General features: G+C 37.7%; 1 protein-coding gene across 5 annotated transcripts in view; it reads right to left on the bottom strand.

Annotated features, from left to right (window-relative positions):
* NEBL (nebulette) overlaps positions 1-26,646 on the bottom strand; it is a 390,871-nt gene that overhangs the window by 127,671 nt on the left and 236,554 nt on the right. Inside the window, exon 1 of one of the 5 annotated variants that reach the window (XM_017944507.3) lies at positions 22,550-22,706. The exons of the other annotated variants lie outside the window; for them this stretch is intronic. Coding sequence (XP_017799996.1) covers positions 22,550-22,621 — 72 coding nt within the window. The 5' untranslated portion in view covers positions 22,622-22,706. Of the gene's footprint in view, positions 1-22,549; positions 22,707-26,646 lie in introns of those variants that run through there. 5 annotated transcript variants of the gene reach the window in all.

Genomic DNA, 26,646 nt, shown 5'->3' with positions numbered 1-26,646 from the left:
TAAATGCACCTCTTTTTTCTAATCCTTACTAAACAAGTGATGTCAATGTTCCTTCTCCAACCTTAAGCATCAAATTACTAACACCTATGTTCACTAAGGATTCCTTCTTCCTGAAATCATGATTTCATCTTACTTTAAGCCAGGGAAAATAATACTACTAATGCTCAAAAGTTTGGAACTTTTAAAACACTAATTTGTGAGCCTTATTCTAATTATTTCCATGGAGCTTTTCCATGTTTAACTCAAACTATAAGACAATATCAAAATAAAATTATAATTAAATATATCATTAAAACAGCTATGAAGTTAATGATGCTTTAAAATAACTGGTACCCTTTGAAGAGTGAGAACTAGTTTAACATATGTTGTGGGTGATTTCTCTCTGAGGACTTTATCTTCTTTATTATTTGCGTGAGGGTGTGTGTTGGGGGTGTGGGTGTGTCTATGTTCGTTCATTCATTCACTCATTTGTTATATGAAGATGGACACGAATGAATTATAACAAATATAACTCAACAAATTTTATTTGTTAATAAGTTCACAAATGTTTCTTGTGTGCATTCTATGGGCCAGGCAACATGTTAATCTCTTCAATCGATGAACGAAACCAACAAAAATCCTTAACTGTCTTTCCTATTTCAATCATACATTCATTTATCAAATATCTATGAGTATCTACTTCATACTATGCACTACAGTGAGATATTTTATATTTATATGAGACATTTTATACTTTTTCCTACTAGGTCTTTAAAATCCTGTGTATTTTAACTTCACAGTTACAGCACAACTCAATTCCAACTAGCAACATTTTAAGTGCTCAATAGTCAGATGTAAATAGCAGTGACCATGTTAGACAGTATAGTTCTATAGTAATGCTATAAGACTGGAAATCATTAGCTATTTTTCAATTTGATCATATATACCTTAAGCATGAAAAAAACATGTAAAATTAAATTTAAGATAATGATCTCAGGGTCTTAATAAGCAAGCAATAAAATCTACAATCTGATTTTAATTTCCAGACCTGTCTAAATAAGTCTTCAGTGTGGAAATGTATTTAAGGGTTTAAATTTTTATTATAAATAATGAATTAATTTTTAAAATTATGTTTTAATTAAGTTCACCAAAGGTATATTTTCAAAATGCTATCTTGTTTCATTAATGAAAAGATGTAAAGTCCTACTAGTTTTCAGGATATTCACCCTCTAATTTTCTGCCTAATAAATAATTATATGACTGAATAATAAATATTCATTCTATAATTCTCTAAATAGCAAAAAGTCCACATAGTGAAATATCTTCCATCAATACTCCCATTTTTAACTCATATAACTGAATTTAAGCAAACCATTCATTCATCACATTGGCTAGATAAGTCCTTTTAAACAATATTGTGAAGTAATGTCACCAAGAAGTATATGAGATTTTAATAAAGAGGTTGATGTCTCATGAAAAGAACCGAAGTTTCACTGAAATGAGATTTTTCTATTTTAAAAGAAACTTTACATTTTTCAAGTATTCAACAGAAAAGATCTTGATCAGTGAGGAAAAACAGTATTTCTGACTTCTATTCACCTCTCACCTTGACAGAGCCAGCACAATTGGTACTTGAAAACTGCTAGAATCTTGAATAATATCCAAATGCAATGAAGCGCTTCAAATCTAAAAATGCTATTATGCAGAATGATATTCAAGGTCTTAAATTTTATTTGTGCTAAACCTCACCCAAGTTATGCTGACATTTTTGGGGAAGGAGGAACTCCATATAAAAATAACGGGAGGCAGCCATGAAGTCTTCAAAGTTATTGAACTCTCTACTGACCTATACTAGGTACCAAGAGAAGGTACCAAAGGATGATCACTGCATGCCAAGCACTGTGCTGTGAGCTTTACATACAGTATCCCATGTGATCCTCAGACACCCATTTCACAGATGAGGTCACTAGGATTTAGACTGATAACTTGCCCAAGCTCTCACAGTAAGAGATTCATACCTAGGTCTTACTGCTTCCATTTATGTGAAACCTACTAGACCACAGGGCAGTAGAATCTTGAATGGATGCTTTTTATTTATTTCTGGTAGTGATATTATTTTCTCTCAACTCCTTCAACTTCCAACTTCAAAGGAATTGTCATCACAGATGGTTACATAAAGGAAGAGTAGTCCTTGTGGTATGGAGACAATTGGGTCCCTGTGATCAGTGAAAACAAACCCCCATGGGCATTAGAAGCAACAGGAAAAGCAGGCAATAATGAAAGCATTATGGGAATCCTTGATCTAGCAGGAACCTAATTTGAGGAACTTTTCCTGCTTTTCATTCATTAAATGGCACATTTATGAGCAGTAGTGAGCTGGTAAATGTTTAACAATCAGCTCTCTCTGGGTTTATATTTTTTAATTAAGAAATAAATTTTTAATTAAAAAACAAAAGCTCTGCTCTGCAGCATAATCATGGAGTTGGGAAGAGATGAACACAATCCGCTCAGGTAAGCTGATAGGAGCCAGTGCCACACAGCACTGTGAGTAACAACAAAAGCCTATATCTAATGTTAAACAGACCAAGAAATGCCAATCAACTGAGGCTAATCTTCCAAATTTTTCAATGGGCATTTCAAGGTATACAGTTATGCCCTGCTGCTATTCTGTTCCTTACCTGTATGTTGATGAATTCATTCTAAATGGTAAGATTTCAAACTTACTTGTGCTACACTTTTTCTACTGATCACCAGACTCTGATAAAATCTGTGTTTATGGCACTCTTTTTAATTTTTAATTTTTTATGTACACGATAGGTGTATATATTTATGAGGTACATGAAATGTTTTGATCCAGGCATACAATGCGTAATAATCACATCATGGAGAATGGGGTATCCATCCCCTCAGTATTTATCCTTTGAGTTACAAACAATCCAACTACACTCTTTGCATTATTTTAAAAAATACAATTAAGTTATTATTGACAGTCACCCTGTTGCTATCAAATAGTAGGTTTCATTCATTCTATTTTTTTTGTACCCTTTAACAGTTCCTACCTCCCCACCACCACCCTCACTACCCTTCCCAGTCTCTGGTAACCATCCTTCTACTCCGTATGTCCATGAGCTCAATTATTTTGCTTTTTAGATTCTACAAATAAGTGAGAACATGCAATATTTGTCTTTCCGGGTGGCACTCTTAATAATTTAGATGCCTCTAAGATGTTGTACACACAAATGAAGCAAATGAAATGGAAAATACTTTTACGAGGCAGATTTTCTTATACCCAAATAGAGCCTGCCTTTTCTACACAGCTGTCTTCACACCGAAAAGGATTAAAACTTAAAATTTTCTTTAAGGAGGATCTAACACATAAAAATTTAGAATATAGTAAATGTTAATTGAAAATAGTATTATAGTAGTGACTGTTATACTATACAGTCTCTGATTTGCAAAAAGCTAATGAAGATAATTTACAGACTAACTCAACAATTCTCTCAACTGGACTAGAATATTAGGAGCAATTCACCACAACATATTGGAACAATAATATATATAAAAGAAATATAGAATTGCCAGAGGAAACAACTTATATAATGGTTTTAAGTCTTAAAATAAGGAACCAAGTACAGCCCTGATCCAAAGCACATATAGTGATATTTCTGCAGAAAAAAAAAAAGTGTTTTATAGAATTATGATAATACCTGTCTAGTATCAAAGCTTAATTAAAATAGTGAATAAACATATCCTTTGTATTTCACTGTGCGTCAACAAAAATATCTCCTTTTCAGCAAACTTTACACTTAGGTAAAAATTTTGACATAAAAAAGATCCTCAGGGTAGGACTGTACTTTAAAAAGTTGAATTTTTTGGGCAGTTTGTCATGGAAAGTCTTAAAGCAGCTTCTCTGTGCTTTTCAGATGGATAGATTTAGAAGAAATGAATTGAGGACATACTTCTTAAAAATTATCTATATAGTTAAGCAAAATTGTCATTTTCAGCTCAAGGTTCATACAAAAGCAATATTTCTTTTATATATGTTGTCATGGCTCTGACAACTCTTCATAGTATTTATCTGCCATGATTTTACAAAGATTATAACTAACTCATGAGCTATTTAATCATGTAGCTTCTGCGTAAGTTCCATAATTATGTTATACTCAAAAACTAAAACACATGCATTAGATGTCATGAGGTTGTAGTCCACAATGACTGATGGCAGAACTGTATTCTATTTTTTGGCCTGGCAAAAACACTACAACTGACCAGACAAGGACGACTAAGGACAGAAGAGATTTGAAGGCAGCTAAACTCTCACTGCATGAACCATAGTCAGAGAGACACTGTTTGAAAAGGAGCAAGCATTGGAAGTGCCACATTTGGTGTGGGCAGTGGAAAGCATGCCACACAGAAGGAGTCCTAAGACCTACCTTCAAAATCCCTACACTGTAAAAAATTAGACCGATCTTCCTAGTTCTAAGATTGTATGATTACCAAATTTATCTACCTATCTACTAATCACCAGGGTACAAGGAATTCAAAGACAAAAACCTTATCTATTAACAAATTCTTTTGTCAAACCACTTTTTGGTTTGGTGTTTTTTGTTGTTTGTTTTGGCCAAAGGGGGATAGAAGTAACCTAAGATAAAGAGTAGGCACTGGCCAGGTACGGTGGCTCATGCCTGTAGTTCCAGCACTTTGGGAGGTCAGGGTGGGAGGATGGCTTCAGCCCAGGAGTTCAAGACCAGCCTGGGCAACACAGCAAGACCCTGTCTCTAAAACAGAAAAACTAGCTGGCCGTGGTGTTGTGAGCTTGTAGTTCCAGCTACTTGGAAGGCTGAGGTGGGAGGACTGCTTGAGCCTGGGAAGTGGAGGCTGCAGTGAGCTGTAATTGTGTCACTGCACTCCAGCCTGGGCGACAGAGCAAGATCCTGTCCCAAAAAATAAAAACAAAATATAAAGAGTAAGCACTGCAGTAAATCCTTTACATATCTTATCTCATAAAACACTCACAAACTCTCTGGAAAGTAAATACTATCAGGATCCCCAAACTGAAGTTCAAAGGTAGCATGAACAAAACTTACAACAAGATCTTCTATGTTGATGTATATACCTGTTGTGAGCATTCAGCACTGTGAAAATGGCTGAAACCCACATTTTAAAGCTCTCTTTGTATTATTATTACACTTCAGAAACTAACCAGGTATGCTTGAATGGCCAATAAAGTATAGGACATTCATAAAACCTATTCCTATATACATCAAAATATTTTTAACTGTTCTAAAACCATAGTCTTCAAACAACTACAAGGACATTCTCATAGTCTAGTTTTAAAACTAGAGCATTTAAATCAAGCATGTATAAATAAGAAAGTATAAGTGGATTTTATATGTACATAAAATAGGGACGTATTCCCAAGGCATGGGAAATCATCAGTGATGTAGCTATCCTTAGTGTATTCATGACTATGCGTTCCAAAATCAATATAAACATAATCAGTGGGAAATTAAATTCTGATAGAGCCAAGAGTATGACTTTGAAAAGCTTTTAAGCATTTATCTCCACAATGATCTCATGAGGAGTTCAAGCTTGCTTTTCAAGCAACAACACCGTCAAGGCTCTAAAAAGCAGATATTTATCATAGCATTCAATCTGTTGCAAAAATTTCTTGGCAGTTTGACTCAATAGAAGAAAAGTAAGTTTTTGTGTCATTGCAAATAGGGAAAGAAATTGTTATCTTAAACACCACCTTTATCTCCCAATTTAATTAACATTCTCCCTCTTAAGGTTATAATAATAACTTTTCTTATTCTTCACACTAAAACTATTTTAGTTTTTCTGCAAATATGAATGTCAATGCAAAAAACATGAAAATTACTTTTAAAAATAAACTAGAATTATTTTTTAGATTATTTATATTTCTTTTATATATGTTGTCATGAACTGTATTTTATATTGCTTCTGTTTTATATTTTCAGTTGTATTACCAGGTCTCAGAGGAATGCTCATAGATGTGGCTTACAAGAAGAGCGAGTCAATGGCACTGCTATGTTTCAAATAAAAATGTATATTGCCTGAGTGTACGTTATGTTCAATATTTGCTTTAAAACATCTGTATTTGGACTATGTATAAATCCATACGTTAGGTATCATAAGAAATGTAAAACTGAATAAAATGTAGCCTTTCATACTCAAGGATCTTCTAATCTATGAGTCGAGACAAAGCACTTCGAGCATATAATGAAGTCATCAGAGAATTAGAGAGTGCTGTAAAGGTTCAGAAGATGAAGAAAATCCCAAATATTAGGAAGATGCCAAAGTTTCATGAACATTGCTTTTGATCTGCAGATCATGAAGATGGATCTGTTTTTCAGAAGTGAGAATAGGGAGGTTAGAAGACACATCACACTCAAGGACAAGAGAATCACCATACCGGCTGGACGTGGTGGCTCACACCTGTAATCCCAGCACTTTGGGAGGCCAATTGGTTGAGGTCAGGAGTTCAAGACCAGCCTGGCAAACATGGCAAAACCCCATCTCTACTAAAAATACAAAAATTAGTTGGGCATGGTGGTGTGCACCTGTAGTCCCAGCTACTTGGGAGACTGAAGCAGGACAATTGCTTGAACCCAGGGTGGAGGTTGCAGTGAGCTGAGATCGTGCCACTGCACTCCAGCCTGGGTGACAGAGAGAGACTCTGTCTCGAAAAAAAAAAAAAAAAAATTGCCATACTATGGCCCCCATGAGGAACAACTTGAGCATGGCATAGGGAAAGTGAAGGAGTAAAGATCGAAGGAAAGGCAGAACGGAGACAGCTTCAAATGTCAAGCCAACAACTGCGTATATAATTCAATCAGAAATCTCAAGTCACAGCGTTTTAACCAGGGGAGTGACATACAAATCCAATAAAGAAACTGTAATCTAGGTGCAACATAAGTAGGAAATGCTGAAGTGGGAGGAACAGGATATCAGAAGACATCTGCAAAATGGCCTAGAGGCTGGCAAGAGATAAAGACTTATACTGGATTCATGAAAGCGGTTGATAAAAAGATTTGAGAGATATTAAAGATGTAAACAGAGCAATAGATAATATGTGAAGAATGAGAAAAGAAAGTTTGTGTTGAGATACTGTAAGTTGTTTTTGTTAGTTTGTTTTCAGAGACAGGGTCTTGTTCAGTCACCCAGGCTGGAGTGCAGTGGCACGATCGTAGTGCACTGCAGCCTCAACTCCTAGGCTCAAGTGATTCTCCCACTTCAGCCTCCTGGAGTAGCTAGGACTACAGGCACACACCACCACACCCAGCTAATTTTTTTTTAAGTTTTTTTTGGTAGACACAGGGTCTCCCTATGTTGTCCAATCTGGTTTCAAGCTCCTGGTCTCAAGTGATCCTCCTGTTTCAGCCTCCCAAAGTGCTCATATTACAGGCATGAGCCACCACACCCTGCTGTAAATTGTTTTGAACAGAGGGTGAAATAGGCTCAGGGAGGAGCATACAGAGTCTGAAATAGAGCATCCAGGTAGAGAGGATCAGCCATCAGTGAGAGCTGCACAGAGGTTATGACTACAGCATTGATTCAGCTTAGAGAAGGGAGTCAGAGTTCAGAGGGCCACAGGCAATTCCTAGAGCAAGTGAAGAGAACAATTTTGAAAGGCATCTGCTGAAGAAAAGCAATTATTCATTCCTCAAAGGCACTGCCAATCCTTCACACTGAACCTCAGAAAAGGTACACTCCTGAAACAAGGTCTCCTGTGGGACAAAGAAAAACTCTATTCTGTTTTCTTAATAATTCTCAAAAATCAGCCCACTTTAATGGAATGCTTCATTAAAAGTATTTATTAAGAGATAATTATGTGAATTAAGAACTTGGAATATAAAAATATTATCTGCATTAAGAGGCTTTAGACATCTTGGATATATGTCTAGTTATAAAAATGAAAAAATGTTCAGTTTACTGGAAATAGCAAAAAAGTACAAAAACAAAGCGTACAAAATAATGTATCAGGAATTGTTAAATTTTATCAGTTGCTTTTCCAGCATCAGATGGCATATTTGACTTTTTGATCAATATCAATAGCATATTAATTTTATTATATCAATAGATTTCCCAGTATTGAATCACCCTGCATTCTTGGGTTAAATACTATTTGCCTGTGGTAGGTTGTTCTTTGAATGAATATGATCTTATAGCATTTGTTTATACGATCATATGTATGAGACAATGAATATTTATGCTCATGTACTGGAGCCATTTATGTTCAAAAACTGGAGTTTTCTTTTTCAGGCTGTTAGCCTTTTTTGTGCTCAATACCAAAAGACATATTTTGGAAATGGCCATTCTTGAAAATAGGATAGACTCATCAATAGAGCTATAGCAGACATGTCAATAAATTCACCTGTCCAGTCCAAACTACATTCATGTTCAACCTCTTCTGCACAGACTATGAATCAATCACATACCCTGATTATTCACCCACAGCTCATCAGACCAAAAGCAGACACTGCATTTGAGGAGAGGAAACACATTGGTCATTTAGTGACCAATGAGAATGTGTTTTGCGAGTTTGAACTAAGAGACATTGAGCTGTGGATAATTAGATGTCAGTAAGTGTTGGAGCTAAATGCTGGGTAAACTCGGGTGGGTCGCTATTTTTCAACCACATACAGGCTAAGAAAACCTGTATTTGGAGAAAAGCAGAGACAAAGAGCCACAGAAACCTTAAAAGATACAGTGAACAAGATTTGCATTTTAATGACTTCACAGTTTACATGAAGTCCAGCCCTACTTATTGCAAAGGTTTTCTATGAGATTACCCTCTATGCTTCCTATAAATCTCTTTTTCCTTTAGTCATTCCTTGGAAGCAAACATTCCTAATACAATATTTATCAGGGACAGGAACCTTTCATAAAGCAAATTGTTTAATAATATTGTTCAATGCTTTCCTTGGTTATTGCTTTGTTCAGGTTTTCTAACTCCTCAAGCCCATTTTGGTAGTTTATATATATATTTTTAAAACTCCATTTATATTTTCCAGGTTTGTTAACATAATGTCCTCTTGTGGGTTTTGAATTTAATGATAACCTAGTCAGACTCTGAGCTAGAGGTAACTGCATATCCAGACAGAGGTTCAAACTTAAATTGATGAGAGAGTAAAAACAATAGAAATGGATCTTTTAAATAATTGAGACAATTTTAATACCAAATTTAATATACATTGAGGGTAGTGCTTCTCAAGATGTATTTTTCATATATTTTCTGGGGTTGCTTTGTTTTGTTTTTTGAGGCAGAGTCTCACTCTGTCGCCCAGACTGGAATGCAGTGGCAGGATTTCAGCTCACGCAATTCTCCTGCCTCAGCCTCCCAAGTAGCTGGGAATACAGGCATGTGCCACCACATCCGGCTAATTTTTTTTTTTTTTTTTTTTTTTTTTTTTTTGTATTTTTAGTAGAGATGCGGTTTCACTATGTTGGCCAGGCTGGTCTCAAACTCCTGACCTCAGGTGATCCACCCACCTCAGCCTCCCAAAGTGCTGGGCTTACAGACGTAAGCCACCATGCCTGGCTTTTATATATTTTCTCAGTAAAAGTTCTTTATCATAGTACAGACCAGGGATGTAATGAATAAAAATAAATGAACCCATCATTGCAATAACACTTCACCAACAAATACTTGTTAGACATTTATATATGCAAGGAACCAGCCTTTGATATTTTTAAACTTTTGAATTGGATCTGCAAGCTAACCAAACGTTTATATCCAGGTAGTCAACCAACATTCTATTTAAAACAAAATTGTTAAAACGCATTACCAAATGTTGTCATAACCTTATCACTTAGTTACAAAGGACAGTAAGACATAATAGACTGTCTTTCTATGATAAACTGTTATTAACTAAGTCAACCCTAATTTCAGAAATAATCTTTTATTTCCTAGATGAGAAGTAAAACACAATGAATCATGAGGTGATTAATCAGTCATCTAGTTTAACCAGATGTTTGACGAGTGCAGACTGCTAGTGAAAATTTTAGAACTACAGGCAAGAACAATGGGTTATGGAGTTCCCAACACCTTAATCTACACAACTCTGAAAAACAACCACACCTGAGAAACTGCGAAGTAGGGAAGGAGGGAAATAGAAGCAAACTATCGCTTAAAAATTAAATAACTAAAAATGTAAAAATAGCTAGAGTTCCATTATGAAATATTTCTTGGATAGCTCTGAAGAAGAAGAAAATGACTTAATTTTTTGTTTTCTTTTGTTTTTTTGGGAAAGGGTCTCACTCTGTCACCCAGACTGGAGTGAAGATGCAGTGACACGATCTTGGCTCACTGCAATCTCCACTTCCCAGGCTCAAGAGACTCACCGACCTCAGCCTCCCGAGTAGCTGGGATTACAGGCATCACCACTACCACCTGGCTTTTTGTTGTTGTTGTAATTTTAGTAGAGACAGGTTTTCACCATGTTGGCGAGGCTGGTCTTGAATTCCTATGATCCACCCACCTCAGCCTCTCAAAATGCTGGGATTACAAGTGTGAGCCACCATGCCTGACTTGATTTAACTGTCAAATATTCTCTCGATTAAAAGCTTCTAACCTGGCTTCGGTATAAAATGCGTGCCCAACTGAAGTTCCTCAAGGCAATAGGCTATTTTATACTTTACCACTAGAGTGACACGTTATGAATATTTGAAAAAGAATATATGAGTCCTGTAGTGTATTGACATGTGGGGAAAAAAGTTAGACTTTTTAGAATATTTATTAACTTATTTTAGTTCCAACATGCAGAAAAGAAAACTTTATAAAGCATGTGCATATAATTTATAGTAAATATAAAATATCCTGGGGAATGAACTTAGATTATTATTTACTGAAAGGGACTGTATACTGAAAAAAAAAAAAATCTGTGACTTAATTATAACCCTCCTGATTATGGGAACCAGACCTGGTTTAACGTATTAGTCCATGTGTGCCTAGCACAAAGCTGGTAAGAACATTAACTTTTTATGAAGTTGAAAATCAGCTTGTAAGCCCAAAATCTACCATTCTGTCCTCTCCTAGCATGCACACAAACATAAAATTATACTTAAAATGTTACAGGCAAAACACTGTCCTCTAACAATCACTAATATTGTATTTTCACATTAGCCTGATACATTCCATTCATTTCTTTCTTCAAGGGTCCTCTGAACTATTTCTCCAGGGGCACAAACCCATAATGGCAATAAATTTTTCATCTTTTTCACTGACATACCCATTGGTGTCACAACAGAAGCAAAGGGTAGAAGGAGCATTGCTGAATTAGCCTAAAAGTTGAGACCGTTCAGGGGATGTCTATTTATTTCTCAATGTACACAAAAGTCCAAACTATTCACATGTTGGCCACATATTACTATGCATCATGTACCTGATTTTTAACTTGGATTTTGAGACAATGTGGATCTTAGAAGAGCTAGGAAAAATTAAGAAAGTTATGCAAATTTTGACATAAACAAAACTTCAAGTTCAATTAACATAGGAAAGTGAATGTTCTCTAAACATCATGTAAAACACTTAGCAGCAACTATGTCTATAAAATTAATGTGTGTTTCTGTTTCACGGTGACCTTGTCCATAATTGTTCTATTTTATATTTCACTTTCAAGATACTTCTTTGAGAAGCCAATATTCTATACTAACTGAAGAAAAAAATATTCTTAAGTTCCTCTTATTAAAATCTGGTTTAGGTCATTTAATTGTGTTAAAAGAAAGATGATGTTACAAATAAAATTTAATATGATCATTGAGAAAATGAGGATGAACATTTCTGGTAAAATACTAATAAAATAACAGGATCCAAAATGATATATGCATGACACAATGAAAATAGTGGCTGAAATACAGTTGGTGGAGAAAACACACAAGAGCTAGAATCCAAGCTCCAGGGCAAGTGTGGTGACCCACACACGTAATCCCAGCACTTTGGGAGGCCAAGGCAGGCAGATCACTTGAGGTCACGAGTTAAAGACCAGCCTGGCCAACATGGTGAAACCCCGTCTCTACTAAAAATACAAAAATTAGCTGGATATGGTGACAGGTGTCTGTAATCCCAGTTACTCAGGAGGCTGAGGCAGGAGAATCGCTTGAACCCAGGAGGCAGAGATTGCAGTGAGCTGAGATTGAACCGCTGCACTCCAGCCTGGGTAACAGAGCAAGGCTCTGTCTCAAAAAAAAGAATCCAAGCTCCACTGTTCACCAAGTCTGTGAGGTTGGGAAAGTTATTTAATTTCTCAGAGCCAATCATTACTCACTAGTAATAGTGAAATAATAAAGATTGCATCTTCAGATGAGTTTTGTGATAATTAAATAGGATAATATACTTAGAGCACTTGAATCAGTACACTTAAGTACATAATAAATGCATAATATTATTGTCATTCTCTCAAAATTGTTCCCAATTAACATGATCATAACAAAGTGAATGATTATGCACAAGGAAAATTCTGGAAGGAATTAACCCAAGTAACACAATTCTGGAGGTTAGTAGTAGAATTCTGGAATATTTTTTCCTTTGGTATTACTATTGCTCATTTCAAAAAGCTTCCAAATGCCTTAAGATGCAATGTTATTATAATTAAAAATAAGCTAAATTAGGTATTATCCTAAAAATTCAAAACTAAAAAAAAACATTTTGTAGCAAGAGAAGGCATCTGAGCTGTGGTTAAGTCTTTGCTGGGAGATTAGTCTCTCATGCTTTCTGAGAAAATTATGTACTTTTTAGAAAATTATGCAATGTATTGGCTGAAGACATAGGTTCCTGTCCCACTGCTGACTAACTGGGTGACATTGGATAGGTTTGTACAACCTCTCTAAGCCCCACTTCCCTTCTGTGCACATTAGAAGAATAAGCGTAGCCCATTCATAGGGTATCTCTAAAAATGCTACCATTTCAAGCTTTATGTTTCTATAATCAGGGGAATCATGCCATGGTGACTTTTAAAGTACTTTTAATCCATTTTATAAAGAAAGCTTCCATTATTAGAGCTGTGTGCTCCTGAAGCATTAACCGATAGAATGAGATACACAGTCCAGAGATGGACCCATGTCCACAGGATAAAGGGCATCCAAGAAAAGGGAGAAAAGGACAACCCCTTAATAAATAATCTTAGAACAACATGGGAAATGCATATAACTGTATCCATTATTCATGCCTCACACCAAGATAAATTCCAAATAAGATCCAAATGCAGAATATGAAACCATGGAACAAAACATAGGGGAATTGCTTTACAACCTGGGAGTGGGAAACCATTCCTAACTCAAAATCCGGAACCTATGGGAAAAATAACAACTATATAAAAATAAGTTTGACTACATGAACATAAAAATGAATAATAATCTAAAATGTGCACAGAAAAAGAAAACCACCACTGCAAGCAAAAGCAAGGTAGTGGGGGAAAATTGCATCATGAAGGGCTAAGAGTCCTAATACAAAAGAATTGTCTAAAAATTGAGAAAAAATCAACAACCCAATATGGACAAAAGATGAACAGTTCACAGAAAAAAAGATATAAATGGTCCTTAGCGTAAGAGAGGATGCCCAAGCTTCTTACTGGTGATAAGAGAAATACGAATTAAAACAACATGACATTTTGTACCTTTCAAATTAGCAAAAACTCCAACGTTTAACAACGTATTCTGTTGGACTGTGGAAAAACAGGCCCTGTCATATATTACTGTTGGAAACATAAATGGTTCAACCCCAGTGGAGGATAATTTGGCAATATCTAGCAAAATGACATATGCATTTACTTCTTAACCCATCAGTCACTCTTATAACAACCAACCCTCAGGGGTACTGGTAAAAAATATGAGACGATAAATACACAAGACTATTCATTACAATACTAGCAATAGCAAAAGACTGGAAATAACCCAAATGCCCATCAACAAGGGACTAGTTAAAGAAATTGTAGTCCAGCCACACACTGGAGCTGTCAAAAGGCATAAGGCAGATTTCTGCATACCGCTAAGGAGTCATCTCCAGGATACAGCAATAGAGGAAAAAAGCAAAGTACAAAAGAGTGTGTACTGTACATTACCATTTGGTTAAGAGAGGAAAGAATATATGCTATATGAACACATTTACTTCTGTATTCAAAAGAAATAAAGGAAGGACAAATAAAAACCAATAAAAAGAAGAAAAAACATATTTACCAAGAAAAGGTCAGAATAGGAATTAAGAAATGGGGATAAAAGTGAGAGCTCTGTTAATATATATCATTTTAGAAAATCATGGAAACTTTTATACAATTAAAAAATATATAAATAACTCAAGAATACAAAACAAAGCAAACTCTACCATTCAAAATCAAGCTGAAATAAATGGAACTAATTATACACACACATTTTATAAATCTAAATTTGATGTACAATTAGGTCCATTTATTTCTAGCCAAGTTGCTATTCATATTTTGAAAATGCTCTATTTTTTCTCTTTCAAAGAAATATGTGTTTACCAGCTCTGTCCACTGAAAATGAAAATGTCTGGAGTAATGACAGTGGGAACGGGGAATCAAAAGAGCAGAAAGACTATTTCCTATCTATGTTCATGAACAGAAAGTGAAGTTATGCCTTTTCCTAACTCAGGAAACAAATGTGGATATTTTATTTAAACTGGGAAGCCAACACAGAGTAGTGCTGATCCATGCCAAATTTTTCAGCTCTAAGGTGAAATTCAAAAAATAAGGACAAATTCACATACACACGCACCTGCCTGAGTATTCTCCACTTGCCTCCGGCCCAGCTCCATTCTTCCTCCCCTGCCCTGTTCCATGTCCCAGGAGGAGAACCTGAACCTGAGCACTGCCTCTCCTGGGCTTCCTTGCAAGTTCCCTTCTAACTGAGTTTGGCCAAAGGAGGCAGGGACAGGAGATCAGACGACAGGGCAAGAGGGAGGTAGGGTATTTCTTCCGGACACTCTCCCTGCTTTAGAGTTCTTTCTCTGCCAATAGCCTCATCCTCACAACTAAGTCTCCCTCTGGCAGCCCCTGCTCCCACAATTCCAGTTCTCCCTGGACTTCAGTCCAGAGGATGGTCATGACTTCCTGAATCTCTGGGCACCTCACTATCCCTTGCTTGTTCCCCTAACCATGTCCACAGCTCTGCAAACTCTCTTTAGTTGCCAATAAGTGGGCTTACTTTGTTTCCTGCTGCACCCTAATAAGTGACAACACACACACAACACATGCACACACACATATCCATACACACACACATATGTACATGAACACACATACACGAATACACATATGCACACCCCCACACACAGGGTATATATAGGTATATCCATATCCAAATATAAATATGGATGTATATTTGCACATCCATACACCCATACACTCACATTCATATATAGACAAACATACACATACACAAATAAGTACATATATAAATATATGTGAACATATCATGTGTCTGTGTAAGGTTGGTAATAAACCTCACTACAATTTTAAGTGAAAATGCACTTTTTTGGAAAGGAAAATAGAGCAAGTAATGGTCTCCTAAGTAGGTTCCTAAAATTGTTTTGGCTCTGAAATTTTATGGCTCCAAATCAAATGTCTGGACACTGTATGACAGAGCAAAAACCACAAACGCAAAGAAGCAACAGGGTCAAGAGAAACATGCATGTGCTGGAGAGAGGCAGCCTGGAACAGCGACTCGGCTCTGCATCAGCCAGGCTTTGACTCTGGCTGAGAATTAGACGAATCTGTGCCTCGCTGACTCCTTCTGTGTCACAGGACCCAAAAATAGGCCCTCCCTCCACTCCCCCACCCATGGCTGTTGTGAGGCTCTGAATGCACTAAGTGCTTCAGAAAACATTAAAAGCATGAGAACGATATGTTTTATTCTCCATTTATCCAGGATGTGTACAGTGATACTCCAATAAATTCACAGAGTGTCACTTTACATCCCTCCTCCTACACCGAAAAGCAAACTCATCCATTTAAGAGCACTCAAGACTGAAACCAACCTTGACAGAAAAATCTAGTCTATTCCTTCTAATCAGCAGGATTGCATCAAAGCCATTATGGACAGATGGGCATTTTGTTCTATTTCTGAAGACCTCCAGGGAAGGAGATTCTACAAACTGCCTTGGCAGCTGACGTGCTAATGCAATGTATAACTTATAAATATAGGCAGAGTCGAGGAGGGCCTCCAGAATGCAGCCCAGCATGGGTGTGCACTCGCCCAGCCTGACACACAGCTAAGGAACATTCTGAGCACTCGAGCCATCCCTTCCATTGCTCCCTTTTCTTTTAATTATAATTGGTCCTTCAGAAACCAAGTCATTTAAAGGGGAAGGGAAGAGAAGACTTTGTGCTAGATGGATTTCTGAAAAACGTAAAATGAAATGATAATACCAAACACACAGAAACCAACGACTTCAGGCAGATACAAGGCAGACGGGAATACAGGGAAGCACTTTTCCTTCCAGTACATGGTAGAATGTTTGTTAAATGAATACAAATATTTGTTAAATGAATGCATTTGTAGAAATACAATCTTTCTCTTGTTCTTTTTCTTTTTTTCTTTTTTTTCTTTTTTTTCCGAGACAGGGTCTCGCTGTGTCACCCAGGCTGGAGGGCAGTGGTGCCATCACGGCTCACTGCAGCCTTTATCTCCCAACTCAATCGATCCTCTAGCCTCAGCCTCCCAAGTAGCTGGGACCACAGCCATGCACCACCACGCCCAGATAATTTTTGTATTTTGTGTAGAGATGAGGTTTTGCCATGTTGCCCAAGCTGGTCTCAAACCCCTGGGCTCAAGCAATCTTCCTGCCTCGGCCTCCCAAGTGCTGGGATCATAGGCATGAAACACCACACCTGGCCACTTATTCATACTAATAAGAAATGTTTTCTGGCCAGGTGCAGTGGCTCATGCCTGTAATCCCAGTACTTTGGGAGGCTGAGGTGGGCAGATCACGAGGTCAGGAGATCAAGACCATCCTGACTAACACAGCGAAATCCCGTCTCTACTAAAAATACAAAAAAATTAGCCTGGCATAGTGGCACGTGCCTGTAGTCCCAGTTACTCAGGAGGCTGAGGCAGGAGAATCGCTTGAACCTGGGAGGCGGAGGTTGCAGTGAGCCAAAAACATACCACTGCACTCCAGCCTAGGAGACTGAGCAAGACTCCGTCTCAAAAAAAAAAAGAAAAGAAAGAAAAAAAGAAAAAAAAAGAGAAAGAAAGAAAAAAAAAGGTTTCTTGACATGCTATTTAGAAGTGACCACAGCACAGCTGATTTAATGTTGAAGCTGTCGAGTCTGCACTTCATCCCTTTGTATGAGTATACTGGCTCCAAGAACCTGTTATCTGTCAACACAAGGCAGACCATTGACTTAGAGCTCCTCATATCTAGGAACCCAGTAGGAATAAAAGAAGGGGAGAGCTGGAGGATGAAACCCAGCCTACACTTCCTACCTAGCCCTTTTCTAATTATCTGGGTGTCTTCTAGTTCCGCACAAAGACGCTATGTAAGCCTTCAGGAGCTTTACTGGGCCCCACCTCTAGGTCCCCAGGATTTGAAGAGTTTCCTCTCGATATACAGCAATTCTTGGAGAATGAATAGCAAATCCAAAATCACTCTAAATTGATGATTGTCAGGTAGGGAGATTTTGCTCCCAGGGGACATTCAGCAATATTTAGAGACTTTTTAATTGTCGTGATTAGGGGTTCTTATTGGCATTTCATCGGTAGGGGCCAGGGATGCTTCCGAACTTGTACAATAGACAGCCCAAGATATCAATAATGCCAAGATTGAGAAGCCCTGTGTCTTCTGAGACCATGAAAGTTTCACCTGTGACAACTTACAGTACCTGTCTGCTTTATATCCACACCTTAAGTTACCAATTTGACAGATGTGTATCAAATGCCTATAGCTCTCGACCAGGCAGAAGGAAAAAAAAAAAGGCAACAACTTTCCCTTGTTTTGCACTTCGTGCACCAAAATAAGCTCCTCGGAAGAGAAACTGCAATGCAGAAAATATCGTGTCAAACAAACAAACAAACGAACAAAACACCCAGCAGGTAGCTTAGCACCGAACACATAACTACATACAGGGTTCTTGTCATTTCTGATGAAATGAGTGAGAATGTGGATGAATAGGGCCTCCTGGAATAAATCTGAAGTTCTTTTTTTAAAAAAAAATAAGATGAGGGAAGGTAAGGAAAGTGATAGACATACAAGGGAGAGAAAATGGCTGGAGGCAGTTTGGTTTAGTGTGCTCTCTGGAACACCGTAGAGTTTCTCCCATAGAAAGAGATTACATATGGTTGTTCAGTTCCAGGTCAGCCCAGAAAAGCTTCGTTAACCATAATCCAGCTGGCACTACAAAACTGCAGGAGTCGTGGGGTACATGGTCCCTGAGCTTTGTAACTTGGAAGAACGAAGGACAAAGAGATGATCTGTCCCTTCCCTGTCTCCTCTACTCCCTCTGCAGACCCCCAACCCCCTGCTCTACCCCACCTCTCTTAGAGGTAAGAGTAATTCTAGAAAACTAGCATATTTTAAAAAATTAAAAGTAAGTATATAAAAATGCAAAGTGTAGCCCCGGAAATAAAATAATACCTCAGACCCAGATCCTCCATGCTCCTTTTGTAGAGACAAAGCCACTGTTTATTACATTTCTTCCAGAAATACTCTCTGCACATACTCAAACATATACACGCATATATGCATGTATCATCTTTCAAATTACATGCAGAAACGGAAATATACAATGCAATCTGTTCTGCACTTTCTTTTTACTCATAAATCTACTTTATTTCTTTAATGGCTGTGGAATATTCCATGGTATGGAGGTACCATTTGTATCAACATTAGGATGGCTCCTAGGAATATTCTGAAACATCAAAAGTTCATCTTTCCCCTCTTATGACCTAGTATCCCTCCCTCCATCCTCCCTGTAGAACTTCCCTGAACCCTTCACCTTCCCTCTCTTGACTGGTTCTACTCTATCCTTTTCCCCAAAGGGTCCACCCTCCAAAAGCATGGACTTCCTCACACCAATAAATACACTCACCGTCTTTCAGAGTGGCTGGCCTGACTTACCTTATTCTGAAAGAAAGCAATCTGACTTCATACTAATTATTATATGAATTGCTGCCAACTCAATAACCCACACATTTAGAAAGGAGATGTTTGTTAACTAAGTTGAACTCATTATTGGAATTCCAGAGAGAACAACGATTTAAAAACAAAAGGCAGAAAAGAAGCTATCAAGAGCACACCATTTGGGGTTGGGGTCAGCCATATTGGCTATTGTCTCATGCCAGAAAATCTAGACAGAGAGCTTTCTCTAATTAATGACATTTGGGCAGTTTTTTTGTTTCCTCTAGCTAAAAGTCAAATTATTCTTCGAAAGCTCTGAGATTTTTCACAATACTCTTATTCAGTAGGGGTCCTGGAAAGAGTAGGCCAGCTGTCTATAGGTGTGGGCCATTCGTAAACAGGTGTCCGTAACATATGGACCCACCGTTCCGAGCTTGCCACCAGTAAATTGAGAAAGAGTAGAAAAGAATGTTTTGTTAACTATACTCTCCATTATGCCTCTTATGAAATCTTATAGGCCATATAAAAATACCAATATCTCTTCATCAGATGCACAAAAAAAAAAATGGCCTGAGTCACTACTGGCATCTTTTGCTACGTTACACACAGGAAGAACTGGTTCCCTTTCACCAGGGACAGGATTGCTGCAGATTCATTTCTGAAATGATATCCTGTTTGGAGACAGACCCAAAGTAAACGCTGAAGTAACCTGGTACCACAGAGCTCTGAGCATGATTTATACTCGTGGGATTCTTTTGCAATCCTTTATAAAACTTGACTAATTTTTCTAAGAGGGCTTAAACAAACTTGTGATTTGATTATGTGAAATTCTGATTTTTTATGATCTTATTTTTCCTTTTTTCATGCATTTTGGCTTATAAACCATGTGCCAGATGCCTATACCTACATGAAAATTATCCACAGTTTGTCCCAAGGTTATCAAGTATGAGATATTGTATTCCAAGGATTTCTATCACATTCTATTCCTCAGGGGCATATTACTATAGGACTTATGCTCCAAGAAAGAAATCTGTCCCTCATTAGTTGCAGTAGCCAGGGAGGGATTTTAGCTGGATTCATGTGAGCTGAGCGGGTACAGGGGGAGAGTGTGTGATCTTGCATTCAGCAATGGCCAGCAGCATTACTGCCAATGGCACATCCAGCTGAAGAGTGATGCTAAATAAGCTTTGCTAACAGTATTCAGGAGAAAATAATGCAAACGCAGAGTAAACACAGATCAGTTTCAATTTCTGAATAAAAGAGAAACACAACCTATGAATATTCCCATCAACTAAGCACAAGCTCTCAGCTAAGACCTAAAAATGCATAGATGAAAGAGACAAAGGCCCCTCTCCTAAGAGATCACAGATGAGAGGGGAGGAAAAAGCATTGAACAATCACAACTGAATGGAGAAGGTCTGAACTAGGCAGTGGTGGTGGTGGAAAGAAAGGATGAGAGGGACTGGAGATAGCTGGAGAGGAGTTTCAATGCGACTGCATGTGGAGTGGCAGAAGCTCAGGGGCAGAGGATGACTGAAGTGTCTACTCTGGCCACTGTGTGCCTAGTGATAACATTAAATAAGATGGTGATGAAGAAGAATAAAAGGAATGGACCATGAGTTCAAGTTTGGGATGTGCTGACCCCTAGATGCCCACAGAACATCATGGTCGACTACGAACTTCAACCCTGTAAAATTTATATTAACTTTAAATTATTCCTATTAAAATAAACAGATCTTTTCTTCACAAAGACTCTTCATGAAATCTTAACAATTTTAAGACAGAAAAAGAATGTCATCAAATATGGAAGAAGCTTGGTTCTTGTAGATCGACTCCACAGAGCAAATGGTGGTCATCACTGATAGTAAATAAGACACATCAAAGAGTTCACTGTTAGTCTATGAGCTCAAGGACAAGGAGAGCCCTAACTATAAACTGTGTATCCTCAATTTGATCAAAACAAAGTCAGTAACAGTACATTAAAACCATACTCTGAGAGTCACAATTTCAACTATGAATTAAAAACCAAAACCTATCTTTTAAGTGTTCATGTAAATATCCTTTGCCAGTGTAAACATGGAATAACTCAAGTGCAAGACTTCACAGAATGACTTATGTGTGGTATACAATCCAGAGCACAGCCTGTGGCAGCCAGACAGCCAGGGTTCAAATCCCAGTTTTGCAGCCCTGAGACCTTAGGCAAGAAGAATAAACTCTCTGAGACTGTACTTCCTAAACTGTTTCTGCTTCTCCTGGTGAGATATGACTTACTCCTAGATAGGCATGACCAAGTATACACATAAAATATGAAGCTTTCATCCTGTAAGATAGCGTCACCCAACAGAGATACAATGTGAGCCACACACTATATTTAACTTTGCTAGTAGGTACTTTTAAAAAGTTTCTTTTTAGTCTAGTGAAATGAACTTAATGATATATTTTTAACTCAGCAGATCCAAATTGTCATTTCAACATGTTATTGATATAAAATTATTAATGGAATAGTTTACATATTTTTTAGCTAAGTCTTCAAAATCACTGTACAATTTACACTTATAGCACATCTCAATCCAGATGCTAAACATCCTCTGAAACACTTGGTAGAGTTGAAAAAGTAGATTCACACGTCTAAGTTGTCCCAAACATAGTAAAATGTTTCCAGTAACTCAACTGAGTATCAGTGTTTACATTTAAATTAAGTAAAATTAAGTGTTCAATTTCTCAGTTACACCAGTCACCTTTCAGTAGGCAGTAGTCACATGTGGCCAGTGTCTACCATGCTGAACTGCTGAGTGCTAAGGTAAAAAAATTACTCTGGGTCAGGCTATGCCATCACTTGCAGACACCACAAGATCAGGCATAGATAACTGAATTGAGACTGGAGATGTGTGGAAACCAATCTTAAGCACTGAGAAAAAGGATTGCAGAGAGAAGGAGAAGAAAGAGCAGGCAGAGCCCACTGAGAATACAGAAAGTAGAAGCAATCCATTGTAGGCATCTCACCTTCCCCTGACCGTAACTGTAGACACATTTTTCTGCTTTCCCTTCTGATACAATGGAAGGAAATATTACTGGATCCTAATGAAGGCCAATACTATACTTGTGCTTTGAATTCTATCCCCTTCTTCCCACCCTTCTCTAGAACTTTGCTCCTGCTATAATCCCTCTCTCTTGTATCACCAGTTTCTCCTACTCTACCAGATCAATTCCATCAATGTTAATTCAAACATGCTTTCGATTCCATCAATGTTAATTCAAACATGCTTTCGTAGCTCCCATATTTAAAAACAAAGATGAAAAACACAACAAAAATCTTTTGATCTTAGATTACCTACATCCTCGGTGCCATTTCTCTTTGCCCTTCACAGCAAAACTTCTTAAACTATTATCTCTATTCACTATTTCCAATTCGTCCCCTCCTCTCTTAGCTTCTGTTTCCACATTCACCTTTATTCTCTCTCATCTCAGTAGACCCACCTTTGCTTGTTCCTCCTCTTCCACCAGGCCTCTAAAGGTTGGAGATCTTTGAGAAACCTCCATATCTACCATTTTGATCCAGCAATGGCACTACTGGGTATCTACCCAAAGGAAAAGAAATCAGCATGTCAAAAAGATATCTGCACTAGTATGCTTATCACAACACTATTCGCAATAGCAAAAATACAGAATCAACCTACGTGTCCATCAACAGATGATTGGATAAAGAAAATGTGAGAGAGATATATATATATTTTCCTATCACTGATTAAAGGAACTTCAATAGACTTATTATTCACAACTATTAGGTATATTTACATAAAACCATTTTATTTGTCAATATTAATGACTGTACTATTTCTCCACCTGTTTTTCCTAGTCAAGAAAATTTTACCAAAAGGACAAAAGTTGAAAATTGTAACCTCAGCAATCCCTAACTTTGAGGACTTACCCCCGGTACAAATGTTCATGTATATGCATATTTTCATCACAGATTCAGACAGATGCCCTTGCATCTATGTATACATATACACACACACCATTGAATACTACTCAGCCATAAAAAGAATAAAATCATATCTCTTCAGCAATGTGGATGGAACTGGAGGCGATTATCGTTAAGTGAAGTAACTCAGGAAGTCAAATACCACGTGTTCTCACTTATAAGTGGGAGCTAAATAATGTGTACACATGGACATACAGAGTGGAATAATAGACACTGGAGACTTGGAAAGGGGAGAGGGTGGGAGCGGATGACAGATGAGAAATTACCAAATGAGCACAGCGTATACTATTGGGGTGACAGTCACACTAAAAGCCCAGACTTCACCACTGTGCAACATATGTATCTAACAAAACTCCACCTGTACCTTCTAAATCTATAAAAAATATAAATAAATAAATAAAATTAAGGTTAGAGAGCTTCAGGATTGTTACTGGGCCACTTCTACTTTCTATCTACACTTTCTTGCTGGGTGATCTCATCTCATTCCAGGGTTGTAAACGCCATCTAGGTACTGATGACTCTCACATTTATGCCTCTTCTCTGCCTTCTCTCCTGAGTTTCACACTAATAGAGAGAACAGCTTAATGGCCATCTCCATATAGATGTACACATCCAACCAAAGTGGGTCTACCTTTCATTTATCCCTTCCCTAGTCTTCCTCATCGAAGCTAACTGGCCATTCCACTCACTCATTTACTAGAAACAAAATTCTAGGAGACGTTCTTGTTTTCCCTACTCCGTCATTACAAACATTTCATTTTTCAACATGTTTTATTGGATGTATCTACAAAGCAAAACTTAAATTCATCGTCTTTTCTCCATTTCTATGGCCACCAGCTTAGTCCAAACCACATCTCACGTGTCTCCTGTACTCATTCTCTGTGTACATTCTTGCACCATAAAACCCATTTTTCCCAGACATCAGCCAAAGTAGTCTTTTTGAAAATGCAAATTAAATTGCATTCAAAACTTTCACGACAGTAACAGTAAAATCCCAGCTCTACCATGGCCCTGCCTAGTCTCTCCTACTAAATCCTACACCACTTCCCCTTTTGCTCAGTCCAGCCTTCTCTCCATACTTATGACACACCATGCTCCATGCGCCTTTTTACTGCAGAACTTTCCCACTTGCTACCTCTTCTGCCTTGAGCCTAAATAGATGGCTTCTGCTTAGACATGAACCACATAAATGCCAACAGGAGAGACAAAATCTTCCTTACAAATGATTCTAAGCCTCTCCTAATACACAGGAGCATGGAGATCCAGGACCCAAATCCCACACCATTAGGTTTGCCTAGAATGATGCTAACCGGAAAACATTCAAAGCAGGCAATACCGTATGTCCATTTGCAATCTGGAACATCTAACCAATTGACGTCTGTTGCATGGACAGTCACAGCCTTACCCTAAACATACAAAACATAGAAACAAATGCCTGTACCTTTATCCCAGTCAATCATGGAAAATCAGTACTGTTTGGGCTTTCAGAAAAGACATTACAACTCCGAGCAAGTCAGTCCTTTCAGATTCACACCTCAGTCATTCATAATTTTCTCAACATTTCCTTTCCCATAACAAAAATAATAAACTCTCTGGCATTTCAGCTCAAAATAAACTAACCAAAATTTCATTGGGAAGATGTTATCGAAGTATGACAAAGACACACCATAATTCTCAATCCTTCTAAACAGCTGGTAGATGTTAAATTCTTCTGCAATGAGTTTTTAAAAAAAAAAAAAATTTAACACATCTTTAAACTGCAAAACTGATGTTTCAGAATCAACTCTGTTTATTCTTGGCCTGCCATGAACTGTTAACATAGAAGACTGGAACTTTACCAGTATATAAATAAGTTTATAAATTAAGAGAAACACTTTGCCATTTGAAACTAATAAATAGACAAATCAGAATTGAAAAATATAAGAGATCAAAGAGAAACGTTCCTCTAAACTAACAAAGATACGGGATGAGAGTCAGTAGATCATCAAGGAATGAGGACTGCCAGCCCTTTTGTGCCACGACTGTGGCCTGGAAAAAGTCCAGGCCTCCTGGGAGAGGCTCCTTGGCCTGCCTAGAGCAGTTAATCCCAGACACTAGAGTTTCCAACCTGGGAAAGAGTCTCCAGCCCACGCAGGGCGCAGAAGTTACAGCCACCTGACATGACATGGATGAGGGTCTCAACAGTGACCACCAAGAACTTAAAATCAAAACCCTTCCTCCCCTCCCCAGCCCCATAGTCTATCATCCTTTACATTCTTATGGGCAACTGGAAGGAGGTAAAGAAAGTCCCACACTAACCAAGCCTATTTATTTCTATAGGTCAAATTCAAGCCAAAGTAAGTAAAGAACTAATAAAGAAATCAAACATTTCTTACACAAATTATTTTATTACTAACAGCATATTATTTCACGTATTCCTTCCCTGGTCTTCCTCACCTAAGCTAACTGGCCACACCACTCATCCATTTACAAGAAACAATATTCTAGGAGACGTTCTTCTTTCCTCTACTCCCTCATTACAAACATTGCATTCTTCAGCATGTTTTATTGGATCTATCTCCAAAGCAAAACTTAAATTCATCTTCTTTTCTCCATTCCAATGGCCACCAGCTTAGTCCAAACCACCATATCGTACCTGTCTCCCGTACTCATATATAAGAATAAGTGCCCTTCATATACACCATGGAATACTATGCACCCTTAAAAAAGAATATGTTCATGTCCTTTGCAGGGACATGGATGAAGCTGGAAGCCATCATTCTCAGCAAACTAACACAGGAACAGAAAACCAAACACCGCATAGTCTCACTCACAAGTGGGAGTTAAACAATGAGAACACATGGACACAAGGAGGGGAGCATCACACACTGGGGCCTGATGGGGGGTGGGGGGAAAGGGGAGGGAGAGCATTAGGACAAACATCCAAGGCATGCAGGGCTTAAAACCTAGATGATGGGTTGATAGGCGCAGCAAACCACCATGGCACATGTATACCTATGTAACAAACGGGCACATTCTGCACATGTATCCCAGAACTTAAAGTAAATTTTTTTCTTAAAATTTAGAAAAAGAATAAGTGTTCTTGCTGAAAACTGTTACACATTCTAAAATAGCATTTTCTAAAAATCATATCACTGATTAAAGGAATTTCAATAGACTTGCTATTAAGTATATTTACATAAAACCATTTTATTTGTCGATGTTAATGGTTGTGCTATTTCTTCATATGCCTTTCCTAGTCAAGAAAATTTTGCCAAAAGGACAAAAGTTGAAAACTGTAACCTCAGCAATCCCTAACTTTGGGGACTTATCCCCTGGTACAAATGTTCATGCATATGCATATTTTCATCACAGATTCAGACAGATGCCCTTGCATTGATTTGAATACTTGCATAAATATTAATGTGTACAAATGCTTGCATGCAGAAAACCCATTTATGAGATATCCAGTTGCATAAATTAGGTACATTAGATACTAAATGCATTAACACTTCAAAAAATACACGCACAAGTTTGCATGACCAAAAAAAAAGGTACAATCCAGTAGAAGAACCTAGATTCTCTCGATGTGTTTGCCATTCTGTGGGCATGA

The sequence above is a fragment of the Papio anubis genome, chromosome 11, assembly GCF_008728515.1.
Source record: "Papio anubis isolate 15944 chromosome 11, Panubis1.0, whole genome shotgun sequence".
NCBI classification, from domain to species: Eukaryota; Metazoa; Chordata; class Mammalia; order Primates; family Cercopithecidae; genus Papio; species Papio anubis.
This window is presented reverse-complemented; position numbering and strand designations above follow the sequence as displayed.